The following is a 14,676-nucleotide window of genomic DNA, read 5'->3' on the forward strand; positions in this document are numbered from 1 at the left end:
TTTCATAAAATCTAAATCTCTGTCACAACACAAGCATAATTAGATTTCCTTTATGGTTAAATAGGAGTATTTCATAGTGAGGTCTTTTTTTCCCCCTTTAGTCAGAACTGAAATGCATTTATTTCTTCTCAGGTTATAAGCAATTCAACATGTCAGATTTATTTTATATATTTCATATTAAATAAAACTAAATGTGATCAGTTTTTTAAAATATCAAAACTTGTTTTACCACCCCAGCCATGAAGCTCCAGTGTGAAGAACGAACAGGTCAGTCAACTAAATTTTGAAATACCTGCTTCTTCAGTTTCTGTATCATCCACTGATGTCATTGAAACTCCCAACTCCAAGCATTTCTTCATGTGTGCTTTAGATTTCATATGCTTTGTTAGGTTTCCTAGAAAACACAGGCAAAAAGAGAAATTAATTGTTTACAAAAATGTGATGATTGCTCCAAAATTAGAAATGAACTAACATGAGATAACACAGATTTGTTTATACCCACTACCCTTTGCTTTGAACTTAAGAGGAACAATCTGGTTCCTGAATATACAGCCACTCAGAATTCTGACAAAATCAAGTTTCCTTATTCTAGAAGACTTGGAGAATAGGGTCATATGCAAACTTATGGGAAAGTCAACCTTGTAAAATAAATTCAAAGAACCATAAAAATAGTTGGCTAACTACTTAAAGGGAGCATTATTCTCTGTGTTTAGCATCTATCTGTCTCTGGTATATATTAGCAAAGTTTATTACAGCAGTTTCTAAAGTTCTTCAATATTCCCTATTTATCTTGAAATTCCCATCATTCTAAGGAAAGAGAAAGATTTTCTGTCACACATGTATTATGATGATGATGATGATGATATATATAGAATTCTATCTATACATACATTTGTGTGTGTTTATATAGAATTATATGTTGTTATATAGGATGTGAAAGATTATGAAGACACTTATCCAATCACCTTTGACCTAGGATCTATGAAATTATATATATATATATATTAATATTTTATTATATATTTATCTATATATCATTCCATGTCATATATATAGCTTACTAAAAGACATTCAGGAACTAATTTAGTTGTAAGGGCCATATTATTATCTGTGTCCTTTGATGATGCTGTAGCGATGTACCAGCAAACACTTTATTTTTTAAGAGTAGGCTCACTGAATGTAGATGGACACTCTTAGCCTGATAAAATAGTTTGTTCCTTTGTAGGAGTGTTTAGCTCACCATTAATGTGATATATGAGCTACTGTTGTTTATTATTTTACTTATGTTATTTTATTTACTTGGTATTTTACTTAACTGATCTTAAATCTATGAATTTTATGTGCTATTTTGGTAATTCCAAGCATAAAAATATTTCCAGGTCCTTACTACTCTTATTTATATAAAAATGTTTTAAAGACCTCAAAAATTTTTATAGCCAGATCATTAAGAATTCCTAAATCTGTAAATTAATGAATACATCTGTATATTAATGGAAGTTACCTGCTTCTGCAAGGGAGAAAGTAACCTGTGTATGTGGGTGGGTGTAAAAGTTAGGTGTCAAGATACTTTATTTAGATCTTGATATGTTTCTCCTCCTCTATCTTTCTCTCTTTTCTTCTCCATTTCAATAGGCAGTCAGGCTTTGGGCTCTCATCTTCAGCATAGGTTTGTAGTTAGAAATCTGGCACTGAAACAACTCTACCCTGGCTGTGGTTGACTGAAGTGCTGAGCTTCTGCAGGGATTCCAGCAAGGAGGGGGAAGTGGCTGGCAGGGGGTGGGTGCCTGGAGTGGCACCAGTGTTCAGAAGGTGCTGGTCCTACAAGGACACTCAGGATCTGCACTCAGAGGACATGGGTTGGGACAACAGTCACTTCAACTGGAAAAATGGAGGGGTTTCCTGGGATATTTTGCTCATCTTAAGACCCTGAGACATTTGGACATTCCTGAAAGGTGACAAGGAAACTCCAATAATGACCAAGAATAAATTATTTCCTACTGAAACTCCATGACAATGATTCAGAGCCAAATTTAATGTGATTTTTTAAGACTATAGAAACTAGCTCTTTATTTTTTATTATTATATTTATTTGACTTTAAAAATGCCTAGAAATATGACATTTCTTCACCCAGTGTTTCAATCAGCTATACCTTCAGCAGACTCCTATGCCCTGGGAAGATCTATCAGCTGTACTGACTGGCAGATTTGCAGCCTATAAAACCAAAATTTAGACTTTATGTCCTAGGGAGTCTCTTGGTGAAGTTCTAAATAAAAGGCTTCACTGTGCAAAGGTGGATGGTATTTAAAGGACCTTATGTTTATCTCTTTTGAAGTGCAAATGAACACTCCCTTTATGTGGCTTCAAAGGAAGCATCTTTGTAATATAGATACCTTTTTTATACAGAAGAAACAGATATACTGAGAGTCTACACATTTATACCTCTGACAAACCAATAAGACAATTTAGGATTTGGGTTATAGGAGAAAATAAAAACCCGTTTCTCTACCAAAGATTATCTTATTTGATACGTATTTTTCTTGACAAGTAGTGGAGCAGAATAATTAGCAGGCAAGTTTAAAGTTAAAACATAGGAAATCATATGAGGTTAGTGAGGGGGGCAAAAACCATTAGATCTAAAGTACTTCTACAGCAAGGAGTAAACATACTTCTACAAAAGTCCAACCACCTCTAATTCACTACTGTATGTAATCTGAGAGTGCTGGGCTTATGAACATTTCCATTGTTCTATAAAATGATGGAAATATCAAAGCAACCTTCCTGTATAAAATATTTTTATATAAATCTACCTGTAAAAAACAGATTTTTTTTAGGGTAGAATATAATTTTAAGGCAGGTCCTAGTTTTATGAGATTCACAGTTGTGGCCTAAGAGTAAGAAATTGTCTCTGTGCTGATAAATACACAGAACACAAGCTATCAAATTTCTATGTATAATTAATGCAACTGTGGATGGAGGGGCCCACCTGGGAGTCTGTGGGTCTCTACATTATTTATAATCTTGAAACTGACCATGGGCACATGTTTTCTTCCCAGCTGCTGCCTTGCTTTTCTAATGCCACCGCATGGATTGTCTCCCGGTGGTATTTCAATACTGGTGCAAAGATTATCTAGACCACACAACACTTCCAACATGCAGTAATAGCAATAGCAATCCAGACAATTCTTAGCCACTTCCTTCGGAAACAACCAGCCTGGCCCCAAGTCTATAGCTCTTACTTAAGTCATAAAAGGAGACTCGCTGTCTCATGTACATCCTTTGATTACTTACATAAGGGAAAAATATATTTCATAAACAAAACCATCTTACAGTCAATGCAAGTTAGTTATAAAATGGTATTCTGAATCCAACATAGCCATAAACAAAGTATCTTTCATCTAAAGAGATGAGAATTGTACCTTTAGTTTTGAAGGCAAAGTTACATAACTTGCATACGTAAGGCCTGACATCAGTGTGAGTGCGGATATGCTTTTTGAGCATGCTTGGCTTCTTACAGCGAATCCCACATTCTTCACAAATGTACTTTCCACGTCCACGTCCTCTGACATATACATAATCTTCATTTGACTTATACCTGTTTAGAAAAAGGGAATTCAGTGTGTTTTCAAATACTCTAGTGTTTTATATGTCAAACCAGAAGCTAATCTTTGGAGTGGTAATTTTTTTTTTTGAGTGACAAAATTTATATGAGGTTCTTTGACAAATAGTTATCAGCTTTACTTCTATGAAGCCTATGAAGTTTATGCAATAAATGCCTGAAAGAATTAGATAATAGATTTGGCATTGAAAGCAAAATGTAATTTTTCTACATAGTGTTCAAAATGGAATTGGGTCCCTCTATTGAGTGTAGATACATGGACTTGGGATAGAGTTGTTCAAATGGACTTCTATAAATCTCAGAGAGTTGCAGTGTTGTGCCTTACTACTTTTGGATTCTAGTACAGCCTCCACACAAGAACTATCCAGAAAGTTAAACCAACATATTCAAATCATCATATATCATTTGTTAACATTACATCGTCTAAGATGTGCATGCAGAACACACACGCTTCCCTCTAAATTTGCTAAAATAAGTATAACTGATAATAGAATTCCTCATTGCAAGCTTTTACTCTATTTTTACAATCCTGGCATGAGAGTGCCTCTGAAATCTCTAGCTTACACAGGCTGAGCTGAGCTCACCAACTGTTGTCTACAGATTTGATCCGCTCTTCCCAAGGACCCTGAATTTGTACTAAAGTGGAGTCCAAATTTCAAGTAGCTTCTGGTAAGTACTGTTACATAATAAAAACTGGAGGTTCTATTTTTCAATCAAATTTGCATTTGTTTCCAGAAGAACTTAATAGGTTTGTCTGAGGTCATCTAGTTTAATCAAATCAGTTCACCAAATCTTAGGTATTCATTGTAATAATCTATAAAACAAAGTGCTCAACATCATATTTTGTTTAGACTACAATGAAACATGATCAATCATAGAGTACAGTAGCATTCTATTGAATAATTCAATGAATATCATTATCTTTTAAATCAAAGCTAGGCTAAAATTATGGGTCTGATGTCATTCTTGGGAAGATATTCCTCTCAAGGGACTCTTTTTGTAACTTCAGAACATAAACTGACATATAAAATGCCCTAATTCCCCATGGATTTACTTTAAAGGCACTAGATTTACAGATTTTTTTTGTTTGTTTTGGTTTGGTTTTTTAATTTCTTTCACAATCTAAGAGTACTGCACACTTCTCCATTTTGTCCTAGCTAATCTGTCATCAGGAATAAAAGTTCAACTTTATTCCTCCAATTTACTGAAGGATTTTTAAGAGAGAAAATCCATCCACATATTTAAATACTACCTCTATTACGGATGCTATGCAATCTTAACATTATTTACTTTTTGATCAGTACCAAAAACTCCAGGTAGGAATTAAGTAGTATCAAAAATACAAATAGTTTTGTGTGGTTTTTTTTTCATCCTTTAAGTCTTTCTCCTTCCACAAAGAATTTTCAACTTCAACTTGTTCTTCGAAACTTTCTTGAACTTCATGCTTTATTTCACACTGTCTTTTGTAACAAAGTGGAAAAGAATCTCAAGATGCGAATTTTCTTTCACCTTTTAATTTCACTATTCTCTGCCCCTCAATAGATAAAGTTACCAAAGAAATATAGAATAAAACAAATGATTTAATAGAAAGCTAGTTTTCTTCACCTTAAAGTTAGTGTAGTGATGGGAAATGCATTTTGTCTTCAAGTGATATAACTTTATTTTTAATGCCTTACCTGATTAACTTGAAAACAGTAAAATTCAGTACCGAATAAAACTGCATATTAGAAAAGTCTGTACATATAAAATATTTACCATTCAACAGGTCTACAGACCCATGAATCTACTTAATACAAGAATGAATGGCTTTTGAAAAAAGCCAAAAGATACATTCAATTAAATTACTAAATCTAGGAGTTAGATAATATAAAGAACACATCCACTTAAAAATGTGATCAGTAAAAGTTCTTTTTAAAGCTATCACTTTGTCATCACCAAAATAAGAGGTGGTGGTACCACATTGCTTGGAATGAACACTTGGTAACCAACAGGCAGAAGTTGTATCACAGATTAAGAAATGATTGGGATGTAGCCCATACAACGGGGCAATGAAAGGAGGAAGAAATGATATATGGGGACAGTCCTTGTGAATCATCAAAACAGCAATAAAATGTTCACATACGCTTTTCACTTGTGTCCTTCGTTAGTGGAGGTGGGCTCCCCAAAGCACATGTAATGGGAAGGTCTCTGCTAATCTAGTACAAGTGCAGCTATGAAGACTGCTGAATATAAGGGTGTTGATTCAGTCACAGGGACCTCTCAGTCTCTGAGGAAAGATAAAATCTATATTTCTCTCGTTTGTGTTAAAAGATGAGGGATGTCAAAAAAAATATCAAGACAAGCTTCAAGAATCCATACAACTGTGGTTTCAGTGGTGAAAATACTAGACATTCAAAGGGGTCAATACTAAGGGGGAAACAACTTTAATAATTCATCTTCAAACTGGTAAATCAACGTGGGAAATAGATATTTCAAATTCGTAAACATTTGACATTTTATAATCAAATAGATAGCATTACTCTGTCTTTCAAATATAACTGGAATAAATTCATGCTCATGGAAACATGTTAATTAAAGGTCTACTGTAGAGATAGGGCTGGCTAATCAAATGTGATTAACATGCTTTAACGTTTTAAAATTTTAATAGCATAAGTTGGAGCTTTTTCTCCCATGTGACCGACTGTATTGAAAATACGTTTCTACTGAAATCTAAAACTAGCTGTTACACATATATGTAATTTTTTTTTACTGTACAGATATCAAAGTCAATGGATCTTATCACTTGTGTTTATACAACTCAGGATTCAACATTTAAAAAGAAATTCCCAACAGAGAGACTGCCACAAACCAGAAAGAGATTAGGAAAATATGACAACTAAATGCATGGTACCCTGGCTTGGATCCTGGAACAGAAACAGGACATCAATGGAACTGATGAATTCCTCTCAGTCTGGAGTTTAGGTAATATAAAAGCAATAAAATGAACCATCAAATTAACTAGTTCCTAGGATTATACATGAGTGTGCATGATTGCATTTTTGTAAGCACAGAATAAAAATATGTCCATTAATATTAAATATTTTTAAGATGTCCATAAAAATATTAAGAAATGATTAAGCTTAGATGGCATCAAGAGTTCACCAATTTAGTCTATTTCATAGTGCATGAGACATGTGAAAATTTAAAGCAGAAGCCCAAACTATATTTGACAGGGACATTTTCAGTGAAAGTAAGTCATTGAAAGCAAGGGCATAAACTCATTATCTATTACCAGACTTCAGAAATGTGAGCTGAGAAGGAATTCACCTTATACTTCCAACCAGAGTAGATACTATTCTTTCCATCTGTACATTCGTGATTGCTTGCTCTGATCTAGGACTGAATATTTCACACATGCACGTATGTTTCCTTACCCTCCTTCAAAGATTTTAATTCGGATTGGCTCTGTTTGTTTGGATCCAATATCTTTATCTCCATGAATATCTCCTTTCCCTCTTTCTTTTAAGATATTTCCAACTAGTTTCCTCTCTAGTTTGCTGCCAAATAAAAAGGATGCATCAGGTTTCATCTGTAGAACAAAAGAGAGAATCATTTCATATGATTTCTCTAAGACATAGACATAGGAGAAGCCCACACATTCTGCTCTTCTCTGATCTCTGAAAATTAGCCTAAATTCCATGCTAAAAGGCCATGGCCCAGTTACATGAAATAAGGGACACTAGAGATAAAATCAGAGAAGAATGACAGCTTTTATGGAGTCATTCGACATTTTATTAAAAAAATACTCCTCTGTTGGCACTTATTCTGTGCAACACTAATAAAAACAGAAAACATGTTCTATATTATGAAGTAGCAATAAAAACAATAACAAGGACATATTTTCAAAAATTGTTGAAGGTAAAAGTAGCAATGAAAACAATAACAAGGACATATTTTCAAAAATTGTTGAAGGTAAATGGTAAATTGTTGAAGGTAAATGGTTCTAGGATTAAGTAATATATATTTATAAATCTTCTATTTGTTTCATTACTAATTTAGCAAAAATTCCAAAGTGTCCCTGTTAGCATTTTTGTAATTTTACATATAAGGTATTAATTGTTCACGTAGGACCAAACCAAAAAATCACTTGGAAAAATGAATTTTGAGAGAGAAATAAAGAAAATGCATTTTAGTAAAAAATATTGCTAGTGGGAACATGGAAGCAAGATTGTCAGAAGGTCCACTCTGAAGTTTGCAAAGCTCAGTTATGACATCTGCACACCTCCTTCCCCATCCTTCCTCTCAGTGTCCATTCCCACATTCATGATGTTCTATGTCCTGTACCCACATTTCATAATCCCCTGAATTCCTCATATCAAAAGATCAGCTAGGTCACTAACACAGGCCAGAAAGGAGAAGAACCCAAAGGAATTGAGTCCCAGTAGTAGAATTTCATGGCTCCTGGATGAAGAAGAGACTTCCCCATGACCTAGTTCATGGTCAGTGGCTTCTTCTCTTACCAGGGAAGGGAAATCAGCATTGCAGAGGGTGCCCTCAACTCTGACCTTCATTTCACTTGCATGTTTTAGACCTTACGTCCTTCACTATGTACTCTGCTCAGTGAGCAAATGCACACTACAGTGCTTTTAGAAATGGTATTCATTACCTGAGCAAACTGCTTCCAAGCACTTGATGATGTAAGCTTGCCAGTTCCAGGCCTGTGCATAGCAGCCAGAGTATAAATTTCTGCAGTGATTTTTTGCTTGGACCTCAGAAGAGCCAGAGTGGTCTTGGTGTTCAATCCCGATGGGTTTGGGTTACAGGAACTAATGCACCATGAAGCATAAACCGAGGATTTGAAGGTGGCCTGTTGCACATAATTGGGTTTTGTATAATTCAAGAAGCACCAACTCACAGTAGTTGTTGTCCGCAGACTAGGGAACTGAAGAATCTGCTGGAAATCTGCCACATCCGTGAAAAGAAGAGTTGAGTTTGCCATTTTCCTGCTTGGGCCAGAAGCCATGTGCACCAGCATGCCAACAGGCAGCTTCTGGCCCTTTCCTTGCTCTTCAAGCTGACTGTCTCCTGGTGGCAACAAGTTGCTCTGTGGGCTCATGCTCATGTCAGATGCTGTCTCATCAATATCAAGTTCATCTGAGGACTCTCTGCTTTCAGAAGGCCCACTGGACTTCTGGCCTAGAGAGGGTGCCCTGGAGTTGGGCGGGAATGGCTCCCTCAAGGGCATGCTGGCAGATGGATGGTCTTGAGATGAGGAAGGGGACAGTGAGGAGAAAGAAGATGACCCTGACTGCAAGCCATCCTTTGGCTCAGAAGCACAGCCTTGTCGAACCAGCTGGGGTTTCTGTGGGCGGGACATATCCTTCTTGATGTCTGAGCTGGTTAGCTCCACGGCACTGAGTTCCTCCACAATCTGTCCATACATCTTTTCTTCTTTGACCCTTTTCTGCTGCTTTGTTTCCATGAAGAGTTCTAGGCTGCTTGCTGGAGAGAGCATACGCTTGCTACCTCCCAGGGTGGCCACACTGTCAGAGGTGGAAGGTAAACATAAGGGAATGGAGGATTCTAAGCCGAGGGGTAAGGTCTGAGGTACTTTCCAAATGGGGTATTTTTCTAAGCCTGCATGCTGCCCCAGCACCTGGGCGATGTTGAATCCTATTCCTTGCATGGTCGCATTGGTCACCAGTGTTCTCTGGGTAGTATTCTCATCAACTTTGCAGATGACAATTGCAGGACTGTTCTGCCCAAGTATCTGAGAAATGCTTGTGTACATGACGCTCCCATAGGATGGGACGTGGGTCTGGATCCTAACAGGCACCACTGTTCCAGGTAAGGACTGCAAAGGCCCAGCACTTGCTGAGGCGAAATCTTCCTGAAGAACCTGCTCGGAGGGAGTATCAGGTGACTTGGTGCTTGGGTCTGATGGAAACTTTGGAAGAATGTTCTTTGAGTGTAGCCCTGATGTTCCTGAATAACATGGGTAAGTTTGCTCTTTTGTGTGTACATAATCAGCAGGTTTCTTTCCAGTGTGCTCTGCAACATGCTCTAAGGGATAGCCAGGATGGATTTCTGCCTGGAAAGAAGGCTTGCCATAGCTCTTCTGAGGGTGCTGCACAAGGGGATGTGGGAAATGTGCCTGCCACCAGGGAGGCTGCTGAGCTGGTAAATGAACCATACAGACGGTAGGATATGGAAACTGAAACAAGGCATTCTGGATTGGAGAAAATGGAATAGTCTCTTGATGTGGAAATAAATGCGGCTGTTCAGACAAGTGCTTGCTTGCAATGTAGGATGTTGGCTGTAGCAAGGGATTTCTTAGAGACTCCTGACTGTCCATGTGCATGATCTGTTGTTGGGCCAAGTGGAGCGGTCCAGAGCTCAGCTGGGCACAAGGACCCACCACCTGTTTCCCGGGGTCCTCTGCCTGGAGAGGAGGCAGGACAGAGGTAGGGGCATGGTGCCATGCGGCCCTGAGGCCAGCGTGCAGGTGCTCCATCTGCTCCTGCTTTACACTCAGATCTGCCCCAGCCTCACCCTGGGCAATCTCCGGAGAGCCGCTGAAGGAAGCCTGCCGCACCAGAAAGCATTTCTTCCTCTCCCGTGATGGAGATGATGTGGTGGCCGAGGCCCCTGCCACGGCAGCATGGGACAGATTTCCATAATCGAATGATTTGCTCCGGATTTCTGGGACTTCGGCTGGATGAGGACAAGGCATCTGCTCGGACGAGCAGCGCCGCATCTCTTTTTGGTGGTGGTGGCCTGGAACAGACAAGGAGTATGAACCAGCAGGGACAGTCAAAAACTCGGAATGCTTCCCAAACTCATCTTGCTTAGGCGGTGCAGCAAGCTTAATGGTATCCTCTCTTTCAAAAGACATTGAAAAACTGGAGCTGTGGGACAAGTTGCTTTCCTGACTAGGGCTGCGGGAGAGACCTGTGCCTGTGGATTCAAAGCTGGATTCCCCTGAAGAGTGCTCCATATCTGCAAGCCGCAGACGCTTCTTCTTGGGTGGCAACTTCTCAGCTGGGAGCTGGGAAAGGGTCTCACTTCTCTGGGGCCACTGAAATTCTTCCACAGGCTTTTCTGGCTCTTTACCCTGGGTGTCTTTCTCCTTCTCTGGTTTATCAGGCTCCTCAGTCACTCGGATCTCAGGAACCTGAATGTTGTGCTGGCGAACTAGCCTGGGCTGTGCGTGGTAGGACTGCTGCTGAGCCGGCTGGGAAGGGGACGGCTTCCCCCCACTTTCAGCACTGTCTGCTGGTGGAGCCCACTCTGGACTCACCGGGGCTTCGGAAATCTCACTGTCACAGGTCTCAGAAGGTGAAGAGGCTTTATCCTGTATGCTAGCCACCAGCTCAGCTGACTCAGACCTTTCAAATGAATTGGGTCGGCTCAGCGAGTTTGTGTGCTGAATGACAGAAATCACATTTCCCGGAGGTTTTCTGCTCCCTAGCTCTGACATCTTGTCTGAATCAGTGGCCGAGGGTGACTCCTCAGACCCAAGAGATGGGCTTCCAGATTGGAGTTGGGGCCGACATGGGTCAAAGCGCTCAGAGTGACCATGAGAAGGGTTCTCGTGTCCAGACATGGCGAAACTACCTCTCATGCCTTCCTGCATCTGCAATTTGGGGTCATAATCTGAAGCCATGATGCCCATGGGAGTGCTCACAATGCTGCTGCAAATCATGGGGGTGTCCTCCTCATCTCCTACGCTCTTCTCTTTCCGGCGCTTTCTATTTTCACATGTAGTTCCATACATGGTTGGCATTCCCTGCAACGGCACCGAGGGATCCATAAAATATTCACCCCCGTGTTTTAAAGAGCCTAAGCAGGAAATGTCCTCCCACTTCTTGTAGGGTTTCCGGCAGACATCATAGTCATACCCCACTCGGTCCCCAGAAATCAACTTCTTTTCCTTCAAGGATAAGCTTGTGATACTCTTTGACATCCTGCCATGGTGTTCTGCCTCCATGTGCCCCTCTTGTACCGAAGGCAGCTCAAATGCAGCTTGTCTTCTTAACATGCGCTGAGGGGGTATTCCTACAGTCCCTGGATAGAACACATCATCAGAACCCGTCATCCTTTCATCAAATGAGTGACTTCCTCTTAAAGAAGGAGGAATACTTAGATTTGTTGCTGAAGAAGTTGGCATTGAGTTGCTTCTAATAAGGGGTGAAGCGTCCACAGGAGCTTCTAAGAGAATTGGGTTGCTGCTTTGGACATTTGCAGGAAAAAGCTTTCCTTCATTCCTGATTCCTTCATTCCTGATAGATGACGGAATAGCCTGGGATTGTCTGGATTCACTGTTGAATTTCGTGGATTTCAGCATGCTTGTTTGACTGGGGTCGATTTCTCCCTTGCTTGGGATCAGCTGTGAAACCGGATCTTCAAACATCTTAACATCTAACCGGGTGTTTACGTGAGGCAACGATTCCATCACGCCCTTCCTCCCCATTGTGGCACGCTCCTGGCTTGCGGTTGTAACACTGAGTGTATTTCTGGGACTAAGCCGACAGTATTTTCCAAAGATGATTTCTTCATAAGACTTTGCATTTGTGTTTGGAGGGCTTATTTGCTGCTCCGCACTTTCTGAGCGAGAAAAGTAACCAGAGTCAGTGCTTCCTTTACTGTGCGGGCTCAGGAGGTTTAGAGATGGCTCAGAATCTTGTCCTTTTTTCTCCGAGAGTCTTAGTGCAAGTTTCTGTTTAACTGTGTGAGAATCATCAGGCTTAGTATTTAGAGATGGATTTGATAGCATATCAGAGCCCAGATACTGAGAGCTTTCGTTAGGTAAAGGAATCCCACTTTTGGGGATAATCAAAATCGGCACTTTCATTGGCCCTCCCAGTGATTCTTCCAATGACCCATGATAGCCACCTCTGCTGGCAATATCCAACGGGATTGGTGGGCCAGGACTCATTTTCTCAGAAGCCTCAACAAATAAAGAGCTCTCCTCATCTGTGTCTGTGCTCTGCTCACCGTCTGAATGTATTTCTGCTTCTACATCAATAAAACCAGCCTCTAGGTCCAATTTAGATACAGCTGACTCTGTGAAAGGGACTAATCCTGCCTTAATTGCATGGGCATGTGACTTCCTGTGCTTATACAAATTGCTCTTTGTCTTGAAAGAGAAACCACAAGGTATACATGGATATGGCCGCTCACCGGTATGGGACCTGATGTGTTTTTTCAGTACACTGGGTTTGGCACACGCCCTGCTGCAGTAGGGGCAAATGTATTTGCCGGGCTTTTTGGGTTTGTGCTCTTTCTTGTGAGCATCTTCTGCCTGTTCGATACTTTTCTGAGAGTATTGGCTATAAGCGGGGTTCAGACTCGAAATCTTTTTTCTAGGGTAACCACCACTGTGGCCATGGAGAGGAAAAGAAAATAAGTCCTCAGAGGCAACAGATGGCAAAGGGCCAGGGAAAAGCCACGGAGGGCCTTCAAGGCTCTGATGTGGCTTGTTGCTGTGCATGACCCCCTGTGGCAATGAGTGCTGAGGGAAAGAGAGTGAATGTTGGCATGAATAGGGACTCGGGCGATGGGGTGGGTATTGCTTCTCCGTGACTTGCTGTGCCACATCACTAGGGGAGGCCAGTTTCCCAGAACCAAAAAGTTGTGCTGATGCTGTGTCTCCAATTTGCTCAGGATCTATTTGTGGTTGCCGCTGTCCTTCTTGACTGCCAAAAGTGGTCATCTTAATAACAGCCGATTGTTCCTGTCTCCATCTACCTGACACCTTGTCAGTTTCTCCAGACCTTGAGGTAGCTGTTTGTCCTAGAGCTGTGTCCCCAGTGTCCATTTTGTTACAAGGTCTTAAGCACTAGTTCACTTGAAAGCCAGGCAGACTCATGGAGTATCTTCAAAGCTGTGCTTTTCAAAGCTTGCTTACTTCCATGTTCCAGGGTGTCTGCAAACTTGCCGAGTGCTCCTTCTCTTTGGAACCTTCCACATCCACCCCGTGGTCTTACGGGCATCAGATGGTAATGTCCTTGGACCAGAGCTATAACACAGTTCTCTCCATTGTGGAAACGTCCATCCAAAAGCTAAGTGCAAATCTAGAAAGATTTCTTATGACATTTGAATATTTTCAACCAGCATGAAATTGGGATGAATAATCTGGGAGAAATTTTGCCCATCAACTAGAGCAAAGTTTAATTGCCAGTTTCACTGAGATAAAATGATCTATAAGAAAAAGAAATGCAAAGAGATTGTCATAACAGTTATCAAGTTAAAAGCCAAAACCAATCCCAAATAGCCAGCCTGACAATTGGAAAAATTGAAACTGATTTTTACTCTAAGGAATATTTTTTTTTAAAGATTTATTTATTTACTTGAGACAGCATGAGCAGGAGGGCCAGAGGGAAAGGGAGAGAGAGAGAATCTCAAGCTGTCTCCCCACTGAGCACAGAGCCCAATGTAGGACTCGATCTTGTGACCCTAAGATTACAAACTGAGATAAAACCAAAGAGTCAACAGGCTCTGCCACCCAGGTGCCCTTCCAAGGAATACTTTTTATAGCTATTACATTAGTTTCACAATTAAAGGATATTAATTTCAAACATGGCATAAGTCATAAGCATAAATTTCTTCAATGTTTTAATTTTGGTCATCCTTTTAAATACACCTTAATTTTGGTTAGAAAAGTATTTAAGAGAAAGCTTTGGGTAGATATTATTTATAAAATCATAGGATTTTTAAAAGTCTTTATTAAAATAAATTTAGAGCTATTTCTAACCAACTTGTGTGACTTGCATGCTTAAATGTACTACATATTTCTCTAGACAGATTTTATAGATTAATATACATATGCATACATATATTTTACATGTAAAATAGATATATGTAAAGTATATTTTAAGGATTTCAATATGTATTTTTACATATATGGATATTTATATTAACATACAATACAGATATATTTTATAGATTAAAACTGGTGATTAGCAGAGCTAGCCTAAGGCTATAAGAATTAAAGGTTGTTCCAGAACTTTGGAAAAGGCAGGAAAGTGCATCCAAATAAATAATTCTGAAACCTTCATAATATGAAAAACAAAACATA

At 39.7% G+C, this 14,676-nt stretch overlaps 1 protein-coding gene across 3 annotated transcripts in view; it reads right to left on the reverse strand.

Moving 5' to 3' along the window:
- Window positions 1–14,676, reverse strand: part of HIVEP2 (HIVEP zinc finger 2) — a 192,226-nt gene that overhangs the window by 9,402 nt on the left and 168,148 nt on the right. For all 3 annotated transcript variants that reach the window (XM_077895341.1, XM_077895351.1, XM_077895356.1), the window contains exons 5-8: window positions 8,263–13,799; window positions 7,031–7,185; window positions 3,418–3,593; window positions 293–394 (exon numbers count right to left, since the gene is read on the reverse strand). In XM_077895341.1, the coding sequence (XP_077751467.1) occupies window positions 293–394; window positions 3,418–3,593; window positions 7,031–7,185; window positions 8,263–13,416 (5,587 nt within the window). In that variant the 5' untranslated portion in view covers window positions 13,417–13,799. The remainder of the gene's footprint in view (window positions 1–292; window positions 395–3,417; window positions 3,594–7,030; window positions 7,186–8,262; window positions 13,800–14,676) is intronic.

Source organism: Canis aureus, chromosome 1 (genome assembly GCF_053574225.1).
Source record: "Canis aureus isolate CA01 chromosome 1, VMU_Caureus_v.1.0, whole genome shotgun sequence".
In the NCBI taxonomy this organism is placed as follows: domain Eukaryota; kingdom Metazoa; phylum Chordata; class Mammalia; order Carnivora; family Canidae; genus Canis; species Canis aureus.